Genomic DNA, 26782 nt, shown 5'->3' on the forward strand with positions numbered 1-26782 from the left:
CACTAAGGTGAGCTGATATTTGAATGACAGCGCCACCAAAGCCATTGAAACAGTTCCCAAATTCCCCTCTCCATTGGTACAACCCCACTTTTAAAAATAGGAACCGTAATTCATGCGTCCCCAAGTGACCTCCCGCATAAATGAGCTACATAAATGGGGAACCTGTGGATTTAGAGATTTTTCTCTGTAGGCCCCAGGAGCAACTAAAGATTAGTTCCAATCAGAATGAATGCATTTCCTTCATGAGTTTGCTTCAAACGTTCAGGAAGCTTTGCCTACTGGATTAGTTTTAACCTAAACTCATCCTCTTGTCATTTCTGGAACCAAGTGAGTCACAGATTTTATCTTTCTTCCCAGTTTTGGAAGCCAGCAGACAATGGGGAAGGTGGAACCTTCCAGTGTGTGAAGAGGAAGCCTGTCTGGAGCCTCCCTGGAGGCTGAGGAGCAGAGGGAGGCTCTGAAATCCTCCCCCAGCTGCAGGCTGATGGGGAAAGCCCCTTTCTTAGACAGGGCAGAGCCTTAAAAATGAACGCATGTGGGACTCTTGAGGCTGTGTGCGTCAGCAAAAGAGGATTCAGGCACAATGGTCCCATGACTCGTCAGGGGCTGTGACTGAGTAGAAGGTCACAGCCTGGGGGTGGGCGGGATGGTACCCAGGCTGGCCCTCAAATACGCTTGTTGCTGTTGTTCAGTTGCTAAGTCGTGTGACTCTTTGTGACCCCATAGACTGTAGCCTGCCAGGCTCCTCTGTCCATGGGATTCACCAGGCAAGAACACTGGAGTGGGCTGCCATTTCCTTCTTCAAGGGATCTTTCTGACCCAGGGATCGAACCTGCATCTCCTGCATCGGCAAGCGAGTTCTTTACCACTGAGCCACCAGGGAAGCCCACTAAACAGAGCCGAAGTTGTTGGTGGAAAAAACACCCAATAGGAGTATTGATGAGGCTTCTCTTTCTTGCTTACCCTCAGAATCAAGCCGAGCCTGAGGTTTCCCCATGATCTCATCCTCTGAGGCCTTCACGTTTCGTATCAGAAAGTAGGTGGTCATCTTCCCTTTCCCTTTCGCTTCGATTTCACCCCGCTCAGTTATTTCAAACCCTTGATTCTCCAAGGCTCTGCACAGAGAAGAGAAAAAGATGCCCCAGGTCACAGAGCTGTGACTCAAGAGTGGGCTGCAGTGGGCAGGATGATGTGCGAGGAGAAGTCTGAGACCCAAGTGAACGGGGAGGGGCCTGTGCAAAGGGACAGGGCTGCAGAGTGACTAGGAAACTGCACGTGTTTATGTATTTACTGGCTGTGGAGAGATGCCGAAGACACACCACAGACCAGTGCAGACTAACATCACGTCCGGTTCACAGTCAGCTGCCCCAGCCAGGGCTTAGCACTCATCAGTCTTCCCTTGACCTTGGCTTTGCCTGGTTTCATGGAGATTTCAGACCTTCACCAGGCTCCTCACATCCCCTCATTAGGCACCTGAGCTCCTCGCCCACATGCTGCCGACCGTGCATCCTACCGCGTGACTTGTTTAGCTGCTCAATCGTGTCGGACTCTTTGGGACTCTACGGACTGTAGCCCACCAGGCTCCTCTGTCCATGGGGATTCTCCAGGCAAGAATACTGGAGTGGGTTGCCATGCCCTCCTCCAGGGGATCTTCCCAACCCAGGGATCGAACCTGGTCTTCTGAATAGCAGGCAGATTCTTTACCACTGAGCCACCAGCAAAGCCCACTCTGTCACCTGATCTGTCCACAAACTGGAACCCTTAGAGCCGAGACCCTGCACCTTCTCATCCCATTGACCACACCTGCCCTTCCCCCAGCTTCAGAGGTTGAAGTATCTTGTTGAAGGGTGCCCACACAAAATCCACTCCCACCTCCTCAAGGCCCAGCCCCTGGGCCACCTCTTCTTTTATCTTCAGCTCCCTCTCCATTTGCCTCCTCCCCTAAGCCTAACCAGCTTGCTAAGGTCTCTTCCATCCTAGTGAGTGAAGTCGCTCAGTCGTGTCTGACTCTTTGCGACCCCATGGACTGTAGCCTATCAGGCTCCTCCATCCATGGGATTTTCCAGGCAAGAGTGCTGGAGTGGATTGCCATTTCCATAACAGAAGTAAAAATCTTCTTACTTGTTCATCTTCTGCTTTAATGCCATACGAATGCTCGTTCCTTTTATCCTTCAACCCACAATCCAGTGTCTATTCATTCCCCTGCCCCTCACTGACCACAGTTACTTCTGATAATGTTCCCACATCTCTGACTATTTTTCACTCCTTGCCATGGAATCCATCAGAGAGCCACCAGGGGAAGCCCAATTATAGTTGATATTTTCGTTCCATTCTTCCTCCATAAAAATAGCCAGAAGGGTGCTTCTCTTCCTGAACTCTCTGCCTCTCCTGCCTTTTCCATGGCTCCTTCCTCCATCTGCCAGGGAAATGTTAGTTCTCCCCATTGTCCTTCTCACGCGGCATCCCTCTGCAGGTGGGATAACCACCTCTGTGTTATTACTCCAAGCCTGGTTTCCCAACCAACAGCCTGATTCCAAATCTCACCCAGTGAGTTAATGCCACTTCTCTCTAGATGCTTCCCAGTTCCTTTGATTCAATACTTCCAAACCTGAGCTTATCATCTCCCTCCTGGACTGGAATCCCTTTTCCCTTGTCGCATCTCAGATGATGAGATTCAGGCCCAAGTTACCCACGATGGAGACCTGGGAGACAGTCAAGGCTCCTCCCTCTTTCTCAGACCCCATTTCTACCAATTACCAAATTTAATTGATTTTATCCTCAGATTCCTACCAACGAATGTTCTGGTTCAAACCAAACTCTTAACAAGTCTTGTCTTTCCCATCTCGTGATGCTCAAATCTGCCCTTACATGGCCTTGAGTGACGGTCAGTGTCAAGCAGGACCCTGACCTTGCCGTCGTGTCCAAGCTCACACTCCTTAGGGGCTCACACTCTTCACCGTCGGTGTGAGCCCTGCCCCTCAGGGAGGCACACACAGCTCTCCCCACTTTCTGCCTCAAAGCTTCCACCCCAGCAATGCTAAATCATTTACAGTTCTCAGCCCTTATTCTACGTCTGTGTTTGTACTGCTGGATATTCACTCCAATATCCCAGTTTAGGCTAAACTCTGCTCTGGAGTTCCTTGTTCAAGACCCAGCTCAGGAAACTCCCTTCTCCACACAGAATCTCCTTACTGGGCTGGGCTCCTGTGCCCCACAACACACACAATAATTCTCACAGGCATGGGAATGGATGGTTAAAGCCTGACTCCCTGGGTTATATCCAGGCCATTTTCCTTGCTAGCCAACTTGTGACCTGAAGCGAGTGAATTACCTCTTTGTGCCTGATTTTTTTTTTCTCATCTGTAGATGAGAATGATAATAGTATATCTTCATAGGGTTGTCGCAACAGTAAATGGACTAACATATGTTGACGAGGGCTTCCCTTGTAGTTCAGCCGGTAAAGATGTCTGCCGTGCAGGAGGCCCAGGTTCGATCCCTGGGTCGGGAAGATCCCCTGGAGAAGAAAATGGCAACCCACTCCAGGATCCTTGCCCGGAAAATCTTATGGACACAGGAGCCTCATGGGCTGCAGTCCATGGGGTCACAAAGAGTCAGGAATGATTGAGCAATTAACACTTACTTACTTATGTTGATGAACTTAGAGACTGTGGCCTCTAACAAGTTCTCAGCAAACTGTAAGTATTGTTTCATGCATATCGTGACCACTGCACTTCTCACACTTTAAAACTAATTATCTGTGAATATTTCTTTCTTCCTGCACTACACCAGGGGTCAGCAAACTTTTTTCCTTCATAAAAGACCAGATAGGAAATATTTTCAGCTTTAGGGACCACGGTCTCTGCTCAGCTGCTCAACGACTCAGCTTTGCTGTGGTAGCGTGAATGCAGCCGTGGATAAGATAAAGATCCTGGCTGGGTTTCAATAAACCTTTATTTACAAAAACAAGCAACGGCTGGAAGTAGACTACCTGCATCTGATAGCTGTGAGGTACTCTGTACCTTCTGGAAGAAGAAGGGGCAAGGAGCGGAATCAGTGGTACCTGTAGGTCGTGGGGCCGAGATGCACTTTGCTGGGAAGCCCATGACTTTCCATCTGAGAGGCTGTGTTCACAGTGTCGCCAAACAAGCAGTACCGTGGCATCTTGTCCCCCACAACACCTGCCAAGACTTGTCCCGTGTGGATCCCCACTCTGATCTGCACAGAGAGAAACTGACTGAAAAGGGACCATCAAATACTCTTATTTTTACTCTTAAGTTGAGGTATAAGTTACATAAAATAAAAAAGACTTTAAGGTATTTAGCTCCACCAGTTTGGCAAATACCCCTGAGCCACCAATCAAAATCAAACACAGACTGTCTTCATCACCTTGCAAAATTATCTCGTCCCCTTTCCAGTTAAGTTCCATCTCTCCCTGCGGAGGTCACTACTTTATTTCCTCTCCCCAAGAGGAATTTTCCTGTCCTCCAACTTCACGTACATGGAGTTATGTAGCATAGTCTGTTTCGTATCAGACTTCATTGATCAAAATCCATGTTTTTGAGATTCACCCATATTATATGTATCAGCAGTTCACTCTTTTACTTTTAAATACTATTCTGTTGTAAGAATTACATCACAATGTATTAGTCCAGGCTTCTCTTCATGAGCATTTAGGTTATTTCCCATTTGGAGCTGTTATGAACAGTCTCATACCGATCTTTTTGTGGACATACATTTTCCATTTTTCTTAGGAAAATATCTAGAAATGGAACTCTTGAATCGCAAGGTAGATCTATACATGGAGGACATTCTGTGACTTTATATATACATTTTTCCTTAATAAGCAGACATTTAAAATTTTGATAAATATATTAGTCTGCTGGGGCCAACAAAATGCCACAACTGAGTGGTTTAGACAAGAGAAATTTACTTTCTCACAGCTCTGAAGTCTGGAAATCCAAGATCAAGGTGTCAGCAAGTCTGATCCTGAGGTCCCTCTCCTTGGCTTGCAGATGGCTGCCTTTTTGCTGTGTTCTCACACTCTCTTCCCTGTGTGTACGCATCCTTGGTATCTCTTCCTGTCTCCAAATTTCTCTTCTTATTAAGGACATCAGTCAGACTGGAGTAGAATTCACCCTAACAGCCTGATTTTGACTTGTTCACCCCTTATGAGGCCCTATCTGCCAATGCAGTCCAATTCAGTCACCTTCATGAGGTAGCAGGGATTAAAGCATCAGCATATGAGTTTCGTACGTACCTCGGAGCAATGTGTCATGGTTCCCTTTCCCTAACAATACCCTTCCATGGGCCAGCAACTTGTGTTTGGGAAGGCCCCATATACTTCTGGAACTGGAGCTCTCTCTCAGGTCTCCTCCCCTATTCATAGCCTTTGACCAAATGAACCTATGCATTTGTGAAGATCTGTGGGGAAAATGTTGGCAAATGGCTAGAGACTCTGTGGCTAGAACTTATCAAAGTCGAGCTCTTTGAGATTCTAACCCGTCATTCTAGCTCCAAGGTGGCCATGAAAATGTCACTAAACTTTAGATGGGTTTCATCTTAGCCTCCCCTTTGGTGGCTTATTTCTGCTGCTGTCTAGGGAAGAAACATCATGGGTTTCCTCTTGAAAGGTCTTGCCACTTTCTGGAATTTAGTTCCTTTCTATTTCTTTTCTATGTGATTTTTTTTTTTTTAACTACTCCAGTGGCTCAACAGTAAAGAATCTGCCCTCAGTGCAGGAAATACAGAGATGGGTTCATTCCCTGGGTTGGGAAGATCCCCTGGAGGAGGGCATGGCAACCCACTCTAGTATTCTTGCCTGGAGAATCCCATGAACAGAAGAGCCTGGTGGGCCACAGTCCGTGAGGTCACAAAGAGTCGGACACAACTGAGCATGCATGTGGAAACAGATTCTCTTGCAGCTTTCTACATCCCACATTACTTGTCTTTTCATCTTTCCATGGCAGATTTTCTTTTCCTTAAAATAAGATTTTAAACTCTTTTCTCTGAATCCTTTAAAGCACCTTACTTTCATGCAAGGATGATCTCAGCAAATGTGGATTATAGACTTCACAAGTGACAGAATGAAAGATCTCAATGAGTATTAATTTTAAGGGAGAGGATGTCTCCAGCCCTTTCCTCTACTTCCTTAAATTAACTCACATGATACGCAGTTTCTGGTGGATATTTAATGAGACTCCTATGTCACCTTTTTTTTTTATATATTTATTTATTTGGCTGTGCCAGGTCTCAGTTGCACACATGGGATCTTTCTTTAGTTGCTGCATGTGAGATCTAGTTCCCTAACCAGGGATTGAACCCAGGCCCCCTGCATTGGGAGCATAAAGTCTTAGCCACTGGACCACCAGGGAAGTCCCTATTCCCTATTTCTATCCTTAGAGTTGATAACATCTTTTCCTCTTTTTCTTCCCCCGATTGGTAAGTTCACTATGCAATTTTCCAGGAATTCATTGTTCATTTTCAATCATATTGGTGTAGCACTATTACCATCTCTGTTGCCATGCCTCTTTCACAAACAGACACTCTATTTACACAACAGTGTATTTTCCATATTCTTCAATGGCTTTCATTGGGGGTTTTTAGGTGGTGCTAATGGTAAAGAACCTGCCTGCCAGTGCAGGAGACATAAGAGACACGGGTTCGATCCCTGGTTCAGGAAGATCCCCTGGAGGAGGGCATGGCAACCCATTCCAGTATTCTTGCCTGGGGAATCCCATGGACCCAGGAGCCTGGGGGCTACAGTCCATAGAGCTGCACAGAGTTGGACATGACCGGAAGGATTTGGCATGCACAAATGTGCGCATGGCTTTCATTAGAATTTTTTAACCAAAACACTTATCTCATTTCTGACCTTCTTGTCTCTTCTCTCTCATTACTTCCCTTCCTGATTTTTTATTTATGACATTGGGGGTTTTATACAACAGCTGTCTCTGTGTGTGTGCAATGGGCCAGTATCATGGACATGACCTGTGACCAGCTTTTGCTCTGAAGACTGCCACAGACACCACTACCAGTGCCTGCAGTACTCCTCAGCTTCTAAATCGTTAAGGGGATGGTGAACGTGGCACATTTCAGAATCCCCTACACAGGGGCTATTGCTAGGGAAAATCCTACTCCACCTTATAGCCGGCTTTGTTTTTAGCTGGCTGTTTAGTTGATTGCACAGATCTGATTGACAGGAGCTGTGAAGGGACTTTGATTTTTAGAGGACAGAGACTGTTCCAGACCACCTCGGGACCGCTGGGCTCAGCCGAGCAGACAGAAGATGGCATTTACTTTTCATCATCAAAAGCGTCCAACTTTTATAGTGTGAACAAACTTCCATACTTGGAAAAGCAGCTTCCTGTGTTCCTGTGAAAAAGGCGAGCAGATGTCTCGCTCGTGGCCACGTGCTGGAGGGAGAGCTATTGTGAATATCTTACGGCACCACGGTGTCTGGCCTGCTGGCTGGAGACAGTTTCACACCTCAGCCTGAGTTCCGAACCCGTCAGACGGCATGTCGGATACACAACTTCCCTAAGCAAAGAGAAGTTGGCTGTTTAGTCAACCTGAACCACTTGTTGAAAATGCCCGAGCAAAAAGGCAGGAATTGGAAACGAGCTGGCTTCCTAAGGATGGAAATCCACTAAGCCAGGATTAGGGACAAAGGAAGCCTGCATTAACCCCATCATAACCCTGAACTCTGAAGCCTCTTCTCAAATTTGGGAAAAGCTGAGGCAATAACCTGGATAAGGAAATGGGAACCCACTCTAGTATTCTTGCCTCGAGAATCCCAGGGACAGAGGAGCCTGGTGGGCTGCTATCTATGGGGTCGCATAGAGTTGGACACTACTGAAGCAATTTAGCAGCAGCAGCAGAGGCAATAACATCCTAATATCTCTGTTACTTTATGCAAGAGAAGAGACAAGTTGGGAGAAATGACCCATTTCAATTATGTCACATACCCAGGAGCCATCCAAGCAGACTAATAGAATTCTACTATATTGTGTGAGGTAACTGGTATTAAGCAAAGAACTCGGTTACTCTTTACCTGGATGGGTTCTCCGGTAAAGGATTCATCACTTCTTTTGCAGAAATCATCATTCCCAAGGCAAAGTTCACTACTCTCTGAGCGTGGCTTCCAACAGGCCCTGGTACACCCCCCACCACCATATAAGCATCTCCTATTGTTTCCACCTATGAGGGGGGAAATAAGAGGGAATTCAGAGGGTTTTCTTAATGCGCTAAATATAACACTACATATTTTTTTGTCAATCTCTGGTAAAGAACCTGCCTGCAAATGCGGGAGAACCAGATTTGGTCCCTGGGTTGGGAAGACCACACCTCCCCCACCCAGCCCCGGGAGAAGGAACTGGCCACCCACTTCAGTATTCTTGCCTGAAAAATCCCATGGACAGAGAAGTCTGGTGGGCTACAGTCCCTGGGGTCACAGAGAGCCAGACATAACTGGGTGACTAACACACACACATTGATAGAAGGACCATATTAAAAGCTGGTGGTTATTTTCTATGGATGTGAGGGGCATGAGGGAGGGTGAGGTGAGAAAGAAAAATGACTCAGGAGATGCCACAAGGGAGCCAAAAGTTCTTTCTGCTTTTGGCAGAGGCAAGTCCCAGAGAGGACCAAGCTGTCTATTAGAGCCACATATAACACTATATATTAGATACACATTTAGGTTAGACTGGCTGCTGAAATGAAGGCATAGCATTCTCTGGGAAAACAGTATGCCTCTTGAAGGCAAACTTACCACTGGGCAGTATAGAAGGATTTTTGAAAAATTTAAATTTTTAGTTCTTCCTCCCATCCCCTCTGGCATCCACACCAAACCCTAGACTAGTGAGGGGAGAGGAAAAATGAAGACCCAACACCAGGTACGCACCCTGCCCCGACACACAGGGACACACACAGCCCAGGGCACCACATGCTTACTTTGTAGACCTCATGGATGCCGGTTAACCTGTCGAACTTGGAGTACGTTGAATTCAGCATGTTCACTATCTGGATAGGTTCGCAGGCAGCACAGATGTTCGTAAACGTCACCACGTCACTGAAGAGAATCGTGCAGGTTTTAAATTCTCCTGCAACATAAACCAGATGTCAGGGAGAGCCAAGGATGTAGAATAATAGTTCTATTAATTCTGGATTCAAGTAGCCTTTAGGAACCAAATTTGAGTGTGGCGCAGGGAGAAGGAAGCTGGTCCGCATCACCATTCACCATCCACCCACCAGACATCTGTTGCATGTCTGTTATGAGCTGGTCATCATGCTGGTGGAATCGTATGATATGAAGCAAACAGGAGTCCTTGCCCATAAGGAGTGCCTAGTCTAGGGAAGCAGAGTGCAAACAAACACTTAATAGGATGTGCAGAGCACCAGGGGATGTCCGGATGGTCTGGGTGGACACCGGCTTACAGAGAGGTCGGTGAGTTAAAGCAAAGCCTGAACCACGGGAGACACAAAGGGATGGGAAAGTTCCATGGAGGGGAGATTATTACCAGAGGGACACCCACTCAGAACTCAGCAGGCAACCCTTCACCATGTACCCCTGTGTTCCAGGTACAACACCCTGCCGTGTTTACCCTCAGAGTGCCTTACCTTGATTCTTGCTGTGCCATTCTCTTGAAATGCCTTTCCTTATTTTTTTTTTGGCAGAACTCAAGGCGGCCCAACTCAGGTGCCACACTCTATATATCAGCCTTCACCCCCACACCTAACCCCTGTCTCTTTCTCTTCTGACATTTATAAACCATGAATTTCTGTGTTATCTATGTTTCTAGAGTAACTTCCATGGTGGGGAAAGAAGGACGAAATTTGGAGTTAAATGGACTTCTGATCTGTTTCCTGCTCTTTTACTCATTAACTGGAGTGAACTTGTTCCACCCTTTTAGCTAATAACACCTCCCTTCTGGAAATGTTCAGAAAATTAAATGAGAGAGCATATATAACCTATCTAACAGAGATCCTGGCAAGATAACTTCTCCTTAATGCACATAAATTTCCTTTTTTTCAGTCACCCCCATTAATGTATTCTGTAGGTACCAGTCAAACTCACAAGACTATAAGCTTCTTTGAGTCCCAGCACCCAGGACAGCACCTTGGCACTCAGCTTCCCATGCTTGCCTGGTGAAATGAACACTTGCTGGTGACCAGCGGAAAGTGAGTTTGGAATAAACATGGCTGCCTTCCCTCTAGAAAAAGCTTGCTTTCCCAGAATGGTCCTTAGGGACATCCCTTTATTTATTTAGCGTGACTGTATCAGCTTCCCTAGTGGCTCAGACAGTGAAGAATCTGCCTGCAATGCGGGAGACCTGGATGCTGGGGACCTGGGTCGGGTTCCATCCCTGGGTTGGGAAGATTCCCCTGGAGAAGGGAAGGGCTGCCCACTCCAGTATTCTTGCCTGGAGAATTCCATGGGCAGAGGAGCCTGGCAGGCCACAGTCCATGGGGTTACAGAGTCAGACACGACTGAGCCACTGACACTTTCATTACCACGTCATTTCCAATTGTGGTGAAGAACCCTATATGGTCACTATTATTATTCTCAAGGTAGAAAGAAGAAAGCTAGGCTATGGAGCTTAAGTAATGAGCCCAAGACCACAGTTGCTAACAAGCGATGGAGACAGACTCCAAACCTTGATCTGCCTGGTTTCAGAGCGGGCGCCCCGAGCCAGCAAGGCGCCCTGTGCGGGGCCGGCACACCTCACCTGCGGCGACCTTCCTGCCCTCCTTCAGCTGGTTGGCCACGTGCTCAGGCAGCATGGCGTACAGCAAGGTCTGGTCGTCTTCTTTTCTGCGGCCAAGTGCGTGGAGAGGACCCGCAGCTCCTCCTCCTTCCTCTCCAGCTGGTTGGACAGCTCGATCTCCGCCAGGCGCTGCTGGTTGAGGAGGATGAGGTCCCTGGTGGGGTCGTGGGGGGCGATGTCGGAGAGGTGCATCCGGCGCTCCTCCAGCTCCTGCAGGCTGCGGAGCCTGGGGGAGCCACAGGTACAACACGCGGCGCAGGGGCTCCGTCCAGATCATCTGGCCTTCCGCCCGGGAGAGAGATGGGACAAGGTGGCAGGGCACACGGCGCCCGACCGCCACCCCCACGGCCCGCCCTGCTCGCACGGCTCAGTCGCGCTCCTCCCCTCTCCGTGAAGGTCCTGAAAGTCCTCTCCTTTCTTCCTGTCTCCACATCCTGCACTCCCGCTCTGTCCACAGCAGCTCTCTCCACCGCTGCTTTTCTTACCTTGAAGGGACCCCCGTCCATGACCTCCAAACTACCTTTCCTGTAACACAAGTCTTTTCCTCACTGGGCCCTTCTGCCATTTAAGGGTGTAGAGCTAATCCTGCTTCCTGGAATCTACCTCACTTCTGGGGACTTTTCTGACCCTGCTTTCACTTAGATTTCTCCTACCTCTTTCCATCTCTCCTTTAGGACTTTCACTCAACCCTTAGATGCTGGCGTCAGCATGCCCCAACTGCACTCCCACAGTGAATTTATGGAAAAACCTTGCTTCCTGGACTCAAGATACCTATTACTTTTAACAATTTATGTCTATTCTCTTATTATAAAAGCAGTAGACATTCACTGCAGAAAATGCAAAAAAGTGGAAGAAAATAATAAAAATCACCCACAATCACACCACTGATAATTGCTGTTAATATTTGGAGGTATATCTTTTCACTCCCCAAAAATGGGATTATCAGCCATCTTCTTTGAGTAAGCTCAATTTTTCACTTAAATTCTATAATAGATATTCTTTCATAGCATTAAATATAGATAGGTGTCACTGTTTGCTGGGTACATGGGTTATACTGTACTTTATTTAAGCAATAAGCTAACATTGATTATATGATATCTATTTCATCATTCCATATACAGTGAACTACCTTGAAGTACTGAGTGTGATCACTCACCTAGAGCCAGACATCCTGGAATGTGAAGTCAAGTGGGCCTTAGAAAGCATCACTACGAACAAAGCTAGTGGAGGTGATGGAATTCCAGTTGAGCTATTTCAAATCCTGAAAGATGATGCTGTGAAAGTGCTGCACTCCATATGCCAGCAAATTTGGGAAACTCAGCAGTGGCCACAGGACTGGAAAAGGTCAGTTTTCATTCCAATCCCAAAGAAAGGCAATGCCAAAGAATGCTCAAACTACCGCACAATTGCACTCATCTCACACACTAGTAAAGTAATGCTCAAAATTCTCCAAGCCAGGCTTCGGCAATACGTGAACCATGAAATTCCAGATGTTCAAGCTGGATTTAGAAAAGGCAGAGGAACCAGAGATCAAATCGCCAACCACTGGATCATCGAAAAAGCAAGAGAGTTCCAGAAAACCATCTATTTCTGCTTTATTGACTATGCCAAAGCCTTTGATTGGATCACAATAAACTGTGGAAAATTCTTCAAGACATGAGAATACCAGACCACCTGACCTGCCTCTTGAGAAACCTATATGCAGGTCAGGAAGCAACAGTTAGAACTGGACATGGAACAACAGACTGGTTCCAAATAGGAAAAGGAGCACGTCAAGGCTGTATATTGTCACCCTGCTTATTTAACTTACATGCAGAGTACATCATGAGAAACGCTGGGCTAGAAGAAGCACAAGCTGGAATCAAGATTGCCGGGAGAAATATCAATAACCTCAGCTATGCAGATGACACTGCCCTTATGGCAGAAAGTGAAGAGAAACTAAAAAGCCTCTTGATGAAAGTGAAAGTGGAGAGTGAAAAAGTTGGCTTAAAGCTCAACATTCAGAATACAAAGATCATGGCATCTGGTCCCATCACTTCATGGGAAATAGAGGGGAAAACAGTGGAAACAGTGTCAGACTTTATCTTTTGGGGCTCTAAAATCACTGTAGATGGTGACTGCAGTCATGAAATTAAAAGACGCTTGCTCCTTGGAAGGAAGGTTATGACCAACCTAGATAGCATATTCAAAAGCAGAGACATTACTTTGCCAACAAAGGTCCGTTTAGTCAAGGCTATGGTTTTTCCAGTGGTCATGTATGGATGTGAGAGTTGGACTGTGAAGACGGCTGCGCACTGAAGAATTGATGCTTTTGAACTGTGGTGTTGGAGAAGACTCTTGAGAGTCCCTTGGACTGCAAGGAGATCCAACCAGTCCATTCTGAAGGAGATTAGTCCTGGGTGTTCTTTAGAAGGAATGATGCTAAAGCTGAAACTCCAGTACTTTGGCCCCCTCATGGGAAGAGTTGACTCATTGGAAAAGACTCTGATGCTGGGAGGGATTGGGGGCAGGAGAAGGGGACGACAGAGGATGAGATGGCTGGATGGCATCACCAACTCGATGGACGTGAGTTTGAGTGAACTCCGGTAGGTGGTGATGGACAGGGAGGCCTGGCGTGCTGCGATTCATGGGATCGCAAAGAGTCAGACACAACTGAGTGACTGAACTGAACTGAACCTTGAAGTACATCATTGTGCATAATTGTGGCTATTTTGTTAAAGGATATATTCTTAGGCAAAAATATGCTCATTTTAAGATTTTTGATACATATTGCCAAATTGCCCTCTAAATTGTGACAGTTTATAGTCCTTGTTAAATGATTTATTATTATTATTGTCTATTAGGTGTTTATACATGGATGTTTCCAACTGGGCTCACCTTTAGTCCCATCTACAAATCTCTTTTCTTAACTCTTTTATCACAGACATTTTTAGTCCCTACCATAACTCGGGCACACTGCTGTAGGTTTATGGAAGAGGATACTGACAAAGTTGTACTCAAGTTGTCAATACCATCTTTCCTTAATCACACCTTTATAACCAGTTACCTAAGCAAGAAAGCTAATAATTACCCAAATATTCTCTTTTTTAACCTCTACACCAGTTTCTGCCTTAACTCCCTCAGGAGTCTGTTCCCCCGTCAGCACCCCAGGGTCCCTGCTTGGCTGCACTCAGCACGCTGAGCTTCCCGCCTGCTCTCCAGGGGCGGCATCCCCTGGCCTCCCAGCCTCCATCTTCTCAACACCCCTGGTCCATCCTTCATGTGGCTCCAGAATGACCATTCTAAATCTCAAATCTGATCACGGTAGACACGTAAAAAATGTCTCCAACTACAGGATAAAGCTCAAGTCCTCATCTCACCAGCCTCTTCTCCCATCATCCCACTCTAAAGTTCAATCAGGGTTCCCAGAACATGTCATTTTCCTCTCAGATGTCCCCACCACTCTGCCTGTGTTTTTGCCTACAATACCTACTAGTCCAACAGAAAGCTCAAAGTATGTGCGCCTTGTAGCATGTTAAAAAATTAATTCAAAATGGGTCAAAGACGAAATGTAAGAGCTAAATCAATGAAACCCTTAGAAGAAATCATAAGAAAAGCTTCATGACGTTGGATTTGGCAATGATTTCTCTGATGTGACAGCAAAACCACAGGCCACAAAAGGAAAAATAGGTAAATGGGAGAATATAAAAATTAAAACCTTGTGTGCCAACAATACAATCAACAGAGTGAAAAGAAACCCCACAGGGTGGGAGAAAATATTTGCAAATGATAAGGGGTTAATATCTGGAAAACATGAAGAACTCTTACAAGACAACAATAAAATCCAAACAACCTGATTGAGAAATGGGCAAATAATTTGAATAGACATTTCTCCAAAGAAGATATGCAAATGGCACTGAACATCACTAATTGTTAGGGAAATGCAAACTAAAACCACGGTGAGATACCACTTCATACCCATTAGGATAATATTATCCCCAAAAAAAAACCCAAAACAATAACAGAAAAGAACACGTATCCATGAGAAAGCAGACAGATTGGAGCCCTTGTGAACTACTGATGGAAATATGAAATGGTGCAGCAGCTATGGAAAACAGTATGGCAGTTTCTCAATAAATTAAAAATAGGATTGCCATGTGATCCAGCAATTCCACTTGCGGATATAAACTGAAAGGAAGTGAAAGTAGGGACTCGATGAAACGTCTGTACACCCATGTTCCCAGGAGCATTATTCATTACTCAAAAAGTGAAAGCAGCGCAACAATCCACTGAGAGATGAGGGAATAAGTAAAGTATAGTCTATACATGTGGGAATAATAATAATTCAGCCTTAAAAAGGAAGGGAATTCTGACATGTGACAACACGGATGAACCTTGAGGACATTATGCTAAGTGAAAATCGACAGTCACAAAAGGACAAATACTATATGGTTCCACTTATATGAGGCACCTAAATTAATCAGATTCATAGAGACAGAAAGCAGAGTGGTGATTGTCAGGATGCGGGGTTGGGGAAAATAAGGAGTTGGTGTTTCATGAGCATAGAGTTTCAGTATTGCAAGATGATTAACTTCTGGAGATGGATGGTGGTGTTTGCACAACTTTGTGAATGCACTTACCCCTACTGAACTGTACACTGAAAAAGGGTTAAAATGGTAGACTTCATATTCTGTAAATTTTACTATAATTGAAACAAAGCCAAAACAAAAATGTGTGCCCTATTAACAGTAGGGCAGATGATCATGTTACTGTATAAAGGACAGACCATTACTTGAGTACAAATAGTACCACCTGTATTCTGAAAATTCTGGTAACAGAAACCAGAACTTTATAATTACATGTAAATATAATCAGAGTTCCTTTATGCCTAAACTAGACATGGTTTAAAGAAATAAAATATATTGCTACCAGATGAAGCCAAATGGAAAAAACATACGCCGCTGTCAATGTAGTCCCCCACTTTTTAGCCAGCTTTTTTGAGGAAATTAGAAAACTGCTTCTTCCCTTTCTGTCTGGTCTCCCAGGGCAGAGAGCAACCAGGAAGGAGCAAGTTACTACCTCGGAGTTTGAGCGCGGGCTGACTTCTCCAGGCTGCAGGCAGCATCTCCCTGAGTGCCTTCAGGACAAATTGACTTGATAAATTTGCAGATGCTGAAAATGTTGAAGGTGACTTGCGGATGGACAATGGAGAAGTACTCATCTAATCGAATCTTCTGGGTTTGGAGACCCGGAACATACTTCTGAATGCTCATTTAACCTTGTTTAACCTGCAGCTATCCACAGGGGACACACGTAAGACCGCGGAAGAGACAGCAACCCGAACAGTAAACGTTCCCCTAGAAATAACACAGCCCACCATGCTTTGTGACTCGCTACGGGTGAAGGGAATGAAATAAATACCACGGTAGTGATGAAACATTTAAAAGGCAAACCTGCAGCTGACCTCTGAAAGAGAAAAGATCAGCATGGGAGGGCCTGAGAGCACATTCACTTCTTGACTCACAGGAAAGAGGTTAAAGCAGTCCATGGGGATAACAGTTCTTTCTGAGCTTCAGTCCTGTCTTCTGACTTTGTCTCTCTTTGGAATTAACTAATAAAGGAATGAGAAAATTCTGTAGCTTGGACCTGACACCCAGATCTGGATGAAGAAAGGAATTCATGATGGAGGTGGGGTCACCTTTCACTGCCATCTCCAGGGAACACACAGAAGGAAAAAACAAAATAAGTGTCCTTTACATAAAAAGTCCAACCAGGGTTATCCAGGAACACTCAAATTAACTTCACTCTGTCAGGCTATAGAAATCAACCTAACCATTTGGAATAAGGGTCGTTAAATTGTCTATTTCTATGCCCAAAACCCAAAAAGAAAGGGAGTGTTTAAGTAGATCAGAATTTTAAATATTAATAGTAGCAGTAATTATAATAATTAATACTAATATCCTCATGGCATTGGGGGAAAGTCACAGTACATAGCTTTATAATGTATAGTTATTTCACCAAGGGGTGTTTGATTTTCTCAGATCATAAATTCTTTGCAGCCAGAGATGACCCTCATGTGATGTTTCCTCAAACATCACAGAATCTGTATCCAGCATCTACTGGTAAGTGATCATGTGACATATATATTTATATTCACATAAATATCAGAGCAAGTCAGAATGGCTGAAGGCATTTGTAACTGGCAGTTTTGGGACCAAATTTATTTTGCCCTTAAATGAGTTTATAATTCAGTTTTATCAATCACTTTTATCCAAGGAAACTGACCACACTTAAATGATCACTGTCCACCACCCCTCCCACAGAACAGTGGGTACAGGCCTCTCCCTCCTCCTTCCCTCCCACAGAACAGTGGGTACAGGCCTCTCCCTCCTTCTTCAGGATGCAGAAAGACAAGCCTGGTGGAACTCAGCCATCCATGGTGGCTGTAAAGATGGGGAGTGGTCACATTTAGAGTCCCACCCTGCCACTGCTGCTGTGGGCTTTTGTCTCTTGCTGGAGTGACTTCAGTGTCCCTTCTCTTTTTCTCTAATGGCAAATTTGCTCATGCACCCACTGGTTCAGTCCCCCTGGAACTGCTCCCTTCCGCATCCATCAGGAAGATGCTGCATTCTGGAAGATGCCACAATGAGAAGGAAGGTAGCAGTCCTGCCAGACTAAATCCTAGCCTCCCAAACCCTGGGTACTCCTCAGGGACTTGAAAGTCCCCACCAGCTGTCAAAGACTGACTATGACACTTACTCTACCCTCCCCAGCCTATCCCCTGTTCAAGAGAGACAAGTCCCCCTTACTGATTCATCAAATATCACGTGAAAGGGAAAAGCAGTGCAGAAGGTCTTCACCTCTATCCAGAGCCGCTCGGGATAAATCAGCTCACAGTTGTCCCTGAGATGCCCTGGATGGAGAAAAAGAATCCCATTCATTCACAGACAACACTCGGGCAACCAACCCCAGAGACTATCTCAAACGTTTTCCCGGCAAAGCGCAGTCCTGCCCCTTGGCATCTCAAGCTCCCTCAGCATCTCCAGATGGCCACGGCAATTCTGCTTCCAAATTAAAACAAACAGAAAACTTGCTACCAGGTTGAGAAGCGCCCCCCCTGCCCCCTGCCAAGTTTCTGCCCGCCGCTCAAGAGTTCCTGGGCCAATTGATTGTGTCTCGCCATGAAAACAGGGCCGGCATTGAAACGCTGACAGCCAGACAATGAGCTCGCCGAGTGCAGCGCGCGCCCGGCCGGCGTCAGGGACATTTGCCATGGAGCTCTGCAGACTGACAGTTTTGGGTGGCACATGAAAATTTCATCCAACAGCCCTATTTGGCAGGGCGTGGAGATTCGAAACGGAGCCTTTTTGATATGAAAATCTCCTAGACAAAGGATGTCAATTGCATGTTTGACTCGCTTGCAGAGGCTTGAAGGCCTCAAAATGCAGTCCTTTGAGCGCAGTTGATCTTCTCCCAGACACATGTCGTCATGACCCATGGTTTATGACCAGGGGTCTCCAGCCCCCTGTTCTGACTCAGGTCTTATGTGCTGATCGTGAGACCGGACATCAGCGGGGGCGTGCCTTCGAGAGCCTGATACCTTCGCTTCACAGGAGGAAGATGGAGCACTTAAGCTCCCCAGGGACACGGCCAGAACTCTGTGATCCTGGCTCCCGACAGAGCGTCCTTCACACTCCTGGACATCATGGTTTTTATCTACAGACTTCCGGGCCAGAAATGCCTTGCAGTCCCGAAGGCCTGAGGAGCTGCCACAAGCTCCTGTTATTGATAAAACGTCAGCATTCATCTGCCTCCTCTTCAACACAGTCACCAACGGGAGCTCAGTCCTGTCTCCCCTCCAGCAGCTTCCCCCGACTGCAGGGGAGACTGTGCCTCTGTGTCACCCCCAGCACAAGTGAAAGGGGCAAAGGAAGGCAAGTTAGAGCTAGTGTTTTGGAGCTATAAACCATGCCCACCAAATCCAAGCTCTGCAGAAATCAGTGACCATCCTCAGGATTCACGCCAAGTGGGTCTTCCACCAGCTTGTACCCTATCCCAAAGGGGTTAACCTTCCGTATCTTTCCCATTGCTTCTCAGGGAATGTTTTTGTTTTTGTTTTTGTTTTTTTCGAGTATAGTTGATTTAAAATGTTGTGTTAGTTTCTGCTATCATAAGGTGGGGTGAAAATCGCTCAGTCGTGTCCCATTCTTTGTGACCCCATGGACTGTAGCCCACCAGGCTCCTCTGTCCAAGGAATTCTCCAGGCAAGAATACTGGAGTGGGTTGCCGTTTCCTTCTCTAGGGGATCTTCCAGACCCAGGGATTAAACAGGTCTCCTGCATTGCAGGCAGATTCTTTCCCATCTGAGCCACCCTGCTGTATACCATAGTGAATCTATTATACGCATACATGTATCCCCTCTCTTGTAGAGTATTTCCTCTGAAATTCTTTCAAATGGATCCAGGGTTAAAAAAGCAATCAGTGGCATCCTGATGATAGAGGACTTGGCCCATTTGTGTGCAGGAAACAATTACCCTGGTCTCAGAGCTGAAGTCAAGAGAGCCCATTCACCTTTTCCGAACATGACTATGTTCCTCACAACTTCCCAGCGGGACTCCTTCACGGCATAAATAGAGACACTCAAATATTTCTCTTTCATCCTAAGGAAAGCTGCCTCCGGGGTCTGCAGATAGCAGGGAGAGAAGCATACACCGCTGGTCATGTGACTGGTCATGTGACAGGAGGTACACAGCCCCTTTGGCTAGGATGGGGCCAGAGGAACAATGGGGCCGTGCAAGGTCAACGTTAGCAAGATTTCATAAGCCCCAAGACTGTCATCCAATGAATCCTCATGCTGTTTCTCCACCAAAGGCAGCATTATATAAGGCAGCAGATTATAAAATCTCAAGGGGGGTGGTGTTGGTGACAGGAAAATCACCTGGTGACTTCTCTTCCTGTGGGTGAAGATTCTGCAGTGAGCAAAGCAAGCTTTGAACACTCTGAGATGCAAACATTGTGTGCTCCAGGAGTCACAGACTTCTCTGGATAGTCCTGTGAGCTCTGTGGACACAGAGAGCCATGCACCTGATAGATATGGTCCCTAAACGGATGACAGTCACTCCACAGACTGCAAGCAAGGCAGCCGTTCGCAGGCTTCTGAGTTCACTCCAGCCCCCAGCCTGGCCCCAGCTGCAGAAATGGGCACTCGGGACTTAAAAGGTCAATTTGCATCATGGGAATTGCAAAACAAGCCACAAGCTCCAAATTTCAAGGCCTTGATAGTTTTTTAACAGGCAAAAATGTGCCAGGCTAAGGTCCATTCCCAAAGAGCCTCCCAATTTTTATTCAAATGAGCTTAGCCCAGTGGCTCTCAACCAACAGTAACTTTGTTTCCCACTCCTGCTCTGAGGACACTTGGCAGTGCCCAGAGACGTTTTTGCTTGCCGCAACCCGGGTGGTGGGGGGAGAGCTGGGTGCCACTATCATCCAGTGGGTAGTCCAAGGATGCTGCTAAATTCCCACAGGACCACCCATCATAACGAAGAATTATCTGGTCCAGAATGTCAGCAGGGCTGAGACTGAAACACCCTGCCCTAACTCCACTGTTAGAAGGTCCAGTTGATTCTGTTCTTTGCATCAATTGTTCTGAGACTGGTCGCTCCCCAGAGAAACTGTGCTTTCTGAAAACACACCACACCCGGTACCTCTCGACCTCTCTGGCTGTCCTGACTGTCTTGTGATCCCTTTGGCTTTGCCCTTCTCATCTGTCCGTGTGACTTTTGCACAACCAGAAACACTACGTGCTCCTTCTTCCCCGTCCTCTCCTCCTCCTGATTCACGTCAAGGACGTCCACAGTCACGTCAGTGTCGAAGAAGTCCTTGGCCACAGCTTCAATGATCCCTGCAGCAGAAGGGCAGGTGAGGGATGGCAGAAGGCAAAATCTTAAAGCAAATCAAGTTATACAACGTTTGACAAATATTCCTGAGTCCACCAAGCCTAGGCCCTGTGTCAGAGCAGGCAGCACATGACAGATTAATAAACGAAAAATAATAACTTAAAGGTGGCGATTTCTATAACAAGGCACTAAATATAATTCCCACCACTCTAATTTCTAGTTTGGCATCTATTCATTGGTTTGTTTTTTCCAGGAAGGCATGCAACTCATTAAACAAACTCTAGAGAAAATGTAAGAAAAAGTCAACTCTAAAAGTATTAATGATCACTTTTTTTTAAGTGTTCCTCTAAAAATCTATCCCAGGGTTTTAACATAAAACATCAGAAAAGCATGCATGAAGATGTTCACTTCAGCACTGTTTGCAACAGCAAAAGAGTAGAATCCACTGAAAATTCAACAATAGGTGACTAGTTAATTACGATATAGAATATGAGTCAGCCATTGAAGACGCGGCTTTAAAGACTCTGTGAGGAGCTTCCCTGGAGGTCCCAGTGGTTAAGACTTCCCCTTCCAATGCAGGGGGTGTGGGCTTGATCACTAGTCTGGGAGCTAAGATGCCTCTTGGCCAAAAAAAACAAAACATAATAACAAATTCAATAAAGACTTTAAAAATGATCCACAGCAAAAAAAATCTTGAAAAACAATAAAGACTGTGAAACTCTGAAAGGGCGCTTTTTCTATAATACTGAATGCAACAAAAGGATATAAAATAATATGCAGAGTTATCACAATTACATGAAAACTCACATGATGAAAATGCTGAAATGAAAATCATTCCTTTGTTTGGTACTTGGAAACTTATTTCAGGGCTCAACTTTGGGAGTTATGGTCACGATAGCAAAAAGTCAGGCTATGAAAGAGATGGGACTTGAACTTCCTACCCACAGCCGACTCTTACTCATTCTGGGGAATCTATGGGGAAAGACATCCTTACTCCGTAGACCTCATAGCTCTGGGTCTGGTTAAGCCATCCCCCTACCTGGTACAATGTGGCACAGACCGCTTCTATCAGAGTAGTAATGGAGAAGCATCTTCCCCTCTGCCCCTCTCTCCACACGAAAGGATGGTGCATTCATCTCCTTTTTAAAAGACACAGTACATTTTTCCCAGTGGATACAGGTTATCTAAACTATGCTCTTGAGACTTTGTGAAGCAACAGTACTTACTTATCACGTCACATAGAACTGTATCCCCAACCCCCTTCCAATCACATCCACTGGAGAGTGGCCTAGGTCGCTACAGGTCCTTAGAACAGTCAGGGAGGAACTTTCTACACCTCTAGGATAGGCTGGGGTCTTTGACCCTTTTCTAGCAGGAAGAAGTTTCGTAAGAAAAGACCTCCAGCCCCATACCCCTTAAGAACAAGGGTATAGAGTCTCTCCAGGGGAATGAGACAGGCTGGGACCTTTTGCTGCAGTCACTGCAATGCTTGCGCCTATACAACACCTCTTCTCAAGCAACAAAATACAAAGAAACTGTATGGGGCTAAAAATAACCATGTGCATGCAAGCTGTTGGGGTAAATTCTGGACAAAAGATACAGAGACCAAAAATCCCCTACTGCTACTTCTGAAGAGCCAGGAGCAAAAACTGGGTGTCAGGAGCAAAAGCAGGGTCCTGAGCGTGCCCCTGCACTCAGCACCACCAGAGGGGTGGGCAAAATGCCTAAGCCAGCCCCCCAGCTCGACCCCTGGACATACCCCTGCCCTCACCCCATATGGGGAACAAGCTTTGCTCCCTTTGGGGAGTAGGCATGCAAGGGCACCTGTTATTTGTTCTTGCTCCCCTCTGCTTCAGTGTCAATAAGTTCAGTTGTGTCTGACTCTGTATCCTATGGGCTGTAGCCTGCCAGGCTCCTCTGCCCATGGGATTCTCCAGACAAGAATACTGGAGTGAGTTGCCATGCCCTCCTCCTCTCCTGCACTAGGGGCTCCAATAAAGCCTTGCCCCCCTCCAAAAAAACACCCACGATTTTTCAGCCCCTAAGAATCGGGAATTTTATATTATACCTAATCACCTAACCAACTCTATATGCAAGTATTATTGCTGCTGTTGTTTAATCACTAAGTCATGCACAACTCTTTTGTGACCCCCTGGACTGTAGCCTGCCAGGCTCCTCTGTCTGAGGGATTCTCCAGGCCAGAATACTGGAGTGGGTTGCCTTTTCCGTCTCCAAGGGATCTTCCCGACCCAGGGTTTGAACCCATGCCTCCTGCATTGGCAGAAGGATTCTTTACCACTGAGGGACCAGGGAAGCCAAGTGTAAAGAGGAGGAAATTGAGGCTCAGGGAGGTTAAGGCCAGATTCACTGTAGAACATTCTTGACCCCCCAAATGAGTCTTTCTACCATGCCATGCTGCTTCTGTCTATACTCCAAGAGGTGGCTGGCTGCGTGCTTGGCCTGTGACCAAGTGACCATGAGCATCTTCAGTCTGAATGAGCAGGAGCTTGGAGGAATTGGCAAGTGGAGAAAAGTTCGTCTCTTGCTCTGGAAACATAAGGCCATCTGTGCTGCAGTGTTGCACATCTGAAAAATCAAGGCTACATCCGAAGAGACCATCTTGCTCTGGGAATAAATGTTGACATCCAAGTATGTACCATCTCATGATAGATGGTGCCAGGATGTCAGGATAATCCCTATGGATGAGTGAAAAATTTGGGGTGTTATTTTGGCGGGGGGGGGGGGAATGTCAAGGGGAATCCCTGAGAGTAGCTCTTTTCTTGCTCCCTTGGGTAGTAAGCAGCTCAGCACCCAGGTTCACAGCTTTTGGCTTGAGTGAGGGAAGAGATTAAGGACGTGGGTTCCTTCTGAGATTTTTGCTCCCTCCCACAGTGGTGGTGGTAGTGGAGGGTGGGGGTGAGAGAGTCAGAAGGAGGTAAAGAGGGGGTGCTAGTTAAAACGAGGGTTTTCCCCCAAGTATCTATCTTTCCAAAAGCATATACATATAGATGGGCATGCTTACATTTGAGTAATCTGAAGAAGATTTGAGGCAGCACAATGTAAAAATATGATAAAACAGGAAAAAGTTACTTTAAAAAATTATATCCAAAGCCTACCTAGTGAGAAATAACAATAATAATAGAATGCAAAAGGGCTGAAACGAAACACAAGCTTTTGCTAGCATTTTACCCTCACTTTGCGCCCGAGCCTCAGCTACTTCCTAGACACAGTTCTTGAAGCTGGTGTTTTAATCCTTCTGGTCATGTCTCCAGCCCTCTAAATATTAAGACTGTGCTTTTATATTTTACTTGAAATGTGATTTTATAAAAGTGGAGAATCAGGGCAATGGGAAAATACTGAGAAGCCAACCAGAACATGGTTTTTGGAGACAGACACACCCGGGGATGGGTCCTGACTCAACCCCCACAACCTGGGCAATTTGGGACAGTTACTTTGACTTTCTGGACCTCAGTTTTCTCATCTGTATAATGGGAAAAATAAGAGTGCCTAATCTTAGGGGTAAGAGGATAATTCAATGTTTATACACTACTTAGCCCAACATCTGTCTCATAATTGGCACTCAAATGAAATTCAGCTAAAAAATAACAAGATGAATGGCAACAGTTAAAACCAGAAATACAAACCTGAAGATTTTACCAGATTACTAGAGATAGACATAAAGAAAAAGTCAGCTTTATCTTATTGTATTTTTGCCTAAAGAGATGATTATAATCTTTTGCCTGGAAATCTATCAGATATCATTGCATACATTTTATTTCAGCTCATATAACATTTATATATTTTATTTATCTCATTATATGCAAAATGTCCTCACTGACACCGAGAAGTTCTAGTCTATTGCTCCTCTCATTATTGTTTAGGCGCTAAGTCATGTTGGACTCTTTTGCGACCCCATGCACTAGCCCACCAGGCTCCTCTGTCCATGGGATTTCTCAGACAGAATGTTGGAATGACTTGCCATTTCCTTCTCCAGGGGATCTTCTCGACCTGGGGATCAAACCCTCATCTCCTGCACTGCACGCGGATTCTGTACCACTGAGCCACCTGGGAACTCCCTCAAGAGTAGTCTGAGCATTCAGTATAGAAATGGTGAAGAAAAAGCTTAGCAAACTGTAAAGGGCCCTAAAAACAAATATCAACTCTTTTATATAAAATAATAAGCTATTATTATGACGTGCAAATGCCACTTTGCCTCTTTAGTACAGCATTTTCCTTTTTTAAAAAAAAGCCTGGCCATTTAAATTTCCACCGATGCCTACGAACAGGAAAACCAAGAACTGAACTCCTGCAGGACAGATCCCAGTAGGGAAATCAGTTTAGCACCTCAGGTAGTCACACCATGGGTTAATCAGAGTTGGGTGGTGTCCGATTCCGGCTCTTGGCCCTGTGAAGACATTGCATCTAATACATGAATGAATGAATCTGGCTGCACAAGTTATTTATCAGCTCCTTCTAGGCCAGGAAACCTGAGGAGAGAATTTGCAAATCCCCTGAAACCTGACTGGTTCCCAGTCTTTGTTCCCGTTGTGATTAATCGTTAAATCTTCTGGACTTAATGTCAAACCCCCAGCAGCTACCATCAACAGGGGCTGTCCCCCAGCACAAAGTCAACCTCCCCAGCTTGCCCTTCTTTGATCATTGGAGCCAGTTTATAAAAGTAGCCAACAAGTTTTCATTTTCCATTCGTGCCCCCAGAAAACACCCCACTGATGCCATGTACCAAGGATTCCACAAGCCCCTGGCAACTGCAGCCTCTTAGGGGAGGTGGCGAGATGACCCAGGACTGCTAGAAGCACCTGCTTTCTCTCAGGGCCACTGAGCTCTGACCCAGATAGGCTTACCTGGTAGGAGTGCGCCAGATAGCTGTGGAGGACATCTAGGTTTTCAATAAACTCTGTGAGGTTTCCCCCCAGTGTCCGTACCATCCGGTCATAGCCAGACGTTTTGCAGAATTTAGAGAAGTATTCCCCAAAGAGTTTCAGAATGGCTTCCATGGAGACCCCTGTGGAACCCAAAATACAAGCCCTGGCCAGGTGAAATACTAAACTCCACTCGTGTCTTTTCCAAAGGTGATGAGCCCTGGGGAAAAGAACTTCTGAAGAGTGCATGGACACATGTGGAATTGTTCCTTCCTCTTTCCTCCTTCCACCCCTCCTTTCCTGCTATTAATAAATCTAACTTATTCAAGGTGAGAAAAAAAATAGCTGTGTTGTGGGCCCCCTAGGCTGAAGCTCTGAGCAGGTGCATCCTGTCACCTGCTGGGAAAACAACCCCAGAGGCCTCCCCATCCCCAGGACCTCTGTCAGGAGGGGCTGTTTGGAAAGTTGGGTCTTAAAGTGGCAGTGTGCTCGGGGCTGGTGCACCGGGATGACCCAGAGGGAGGGGATGGGGAGGGAGGTGAGAGGGGGGCTCAGGATGAGGAACACATGTATACTCGTGGTGGATTCATGTCAATGTATGGCAAAACCACTACAATATTGTAAAGTAATTAGCCTCCAATTAAAATAAATAAATCTATATTTTTAAAAGTTTAAAAAAATTAAAAAGTTAGAAAAAAAAAAAGTGGCCATGGCAGCCTTGTGCAGAAACACTGTCTGCTTGACTCTTAGGTTCTATAAAGGTACAAAAATCCATGAAGTTGCTGTTCCAGACACTGGTTATTCTGTTTCTGCCCATCCCACTCTATTCATAGGAAAGGACCTCTGACTGTTTCTTGAGCAACCATCTTGGGTTTGGGTGTGGTTTCTCCCATCCCTGCCGGGCTTGGAGCTTCCTCTAGGATTCGTAGTTGAGAATGCTTGTCAAGGAGAAGACAAAGGTCACTTTTCAAAACCAGCCGCTGCGTTGGGTAGCTAGACAGTTTCCCTTCAGTGAATTTAGGATTCCCCGAGTTTTCTAAGTTACAGGACATCAGGAATATGTAGGAAATGACAAGACAATGCAGGAAAGAACTAAAGACAAGTCGTAGATGCCTTAGCATATTTTTTGACAGTGTATAGGAGAGTCTAAAACATGCTTAGTATTCTGTCTTTTGTGTAGTAAATAAGGGGCAATAAGGAAATACGCATCTATCTACTTATTTGTGCAAAGATAAACACCAGAAACTACTGAGATTGGTTACCT

At 45.8% G+C, this 26782-nt stretch overlaps 1 protein-coding gene across 1 annotated transcript in view; it reads right to left on the reverse strand.

Annotated features, from left to right (window-relative positions):
* The window catches only part of LOC138446500 (guanylate cyclase soluble subunit beta-2-like), a 46999-nt gene that overhangs the window by 9239 nt on the left and 10978 nt on the right, over positions 1-26782 (reverse strand). The window contains 15 exon segments of the mRNA XM_069601397.1: positions 964-1115; positions 4061-4215; positions 8051-8070; positions 8073-8196; positions 8950-9098; positions 10725-10796; positions 10799-10997; positions 10999-11045; positions 15822-15898; positions 15900-16036; positions 17552-17655; positions 19314-19425; positions 20447-20643; positions 21678-21777; positions 25501-25661. Of these exon segments, the coding sequence (XP_069457498.1) occupies positions 964-1115; positions 4061-4215; positions 8051-8070; positions 8073-8196; positions 8950-9098; positions 10725-10796; positions 10799-10997; positions 10999-11045; positions 15822-15898; positions 15900-16036; positions 17552-17655; positions 19314-19425; positions 20447-20643; positions 21678-21777; positions 25501-25661 (1806 nt within the window).

This window comes from Ovis canadensis, chromosome 10 (assembly GCF_042477335.2).
Source record: "Ovis canadensis isolate MfBH-ARS-UI-01 breed Bighorn chromosome 10, ARS-UI_OviCan_v2, whole genome shotgun sequence".
Taxonomy (NCBI): Eukaryota; Metazoa; Chordata; class Mammalia; order Artiodactyla; family Bovidae; genus Ovis; species Ovis canadensis.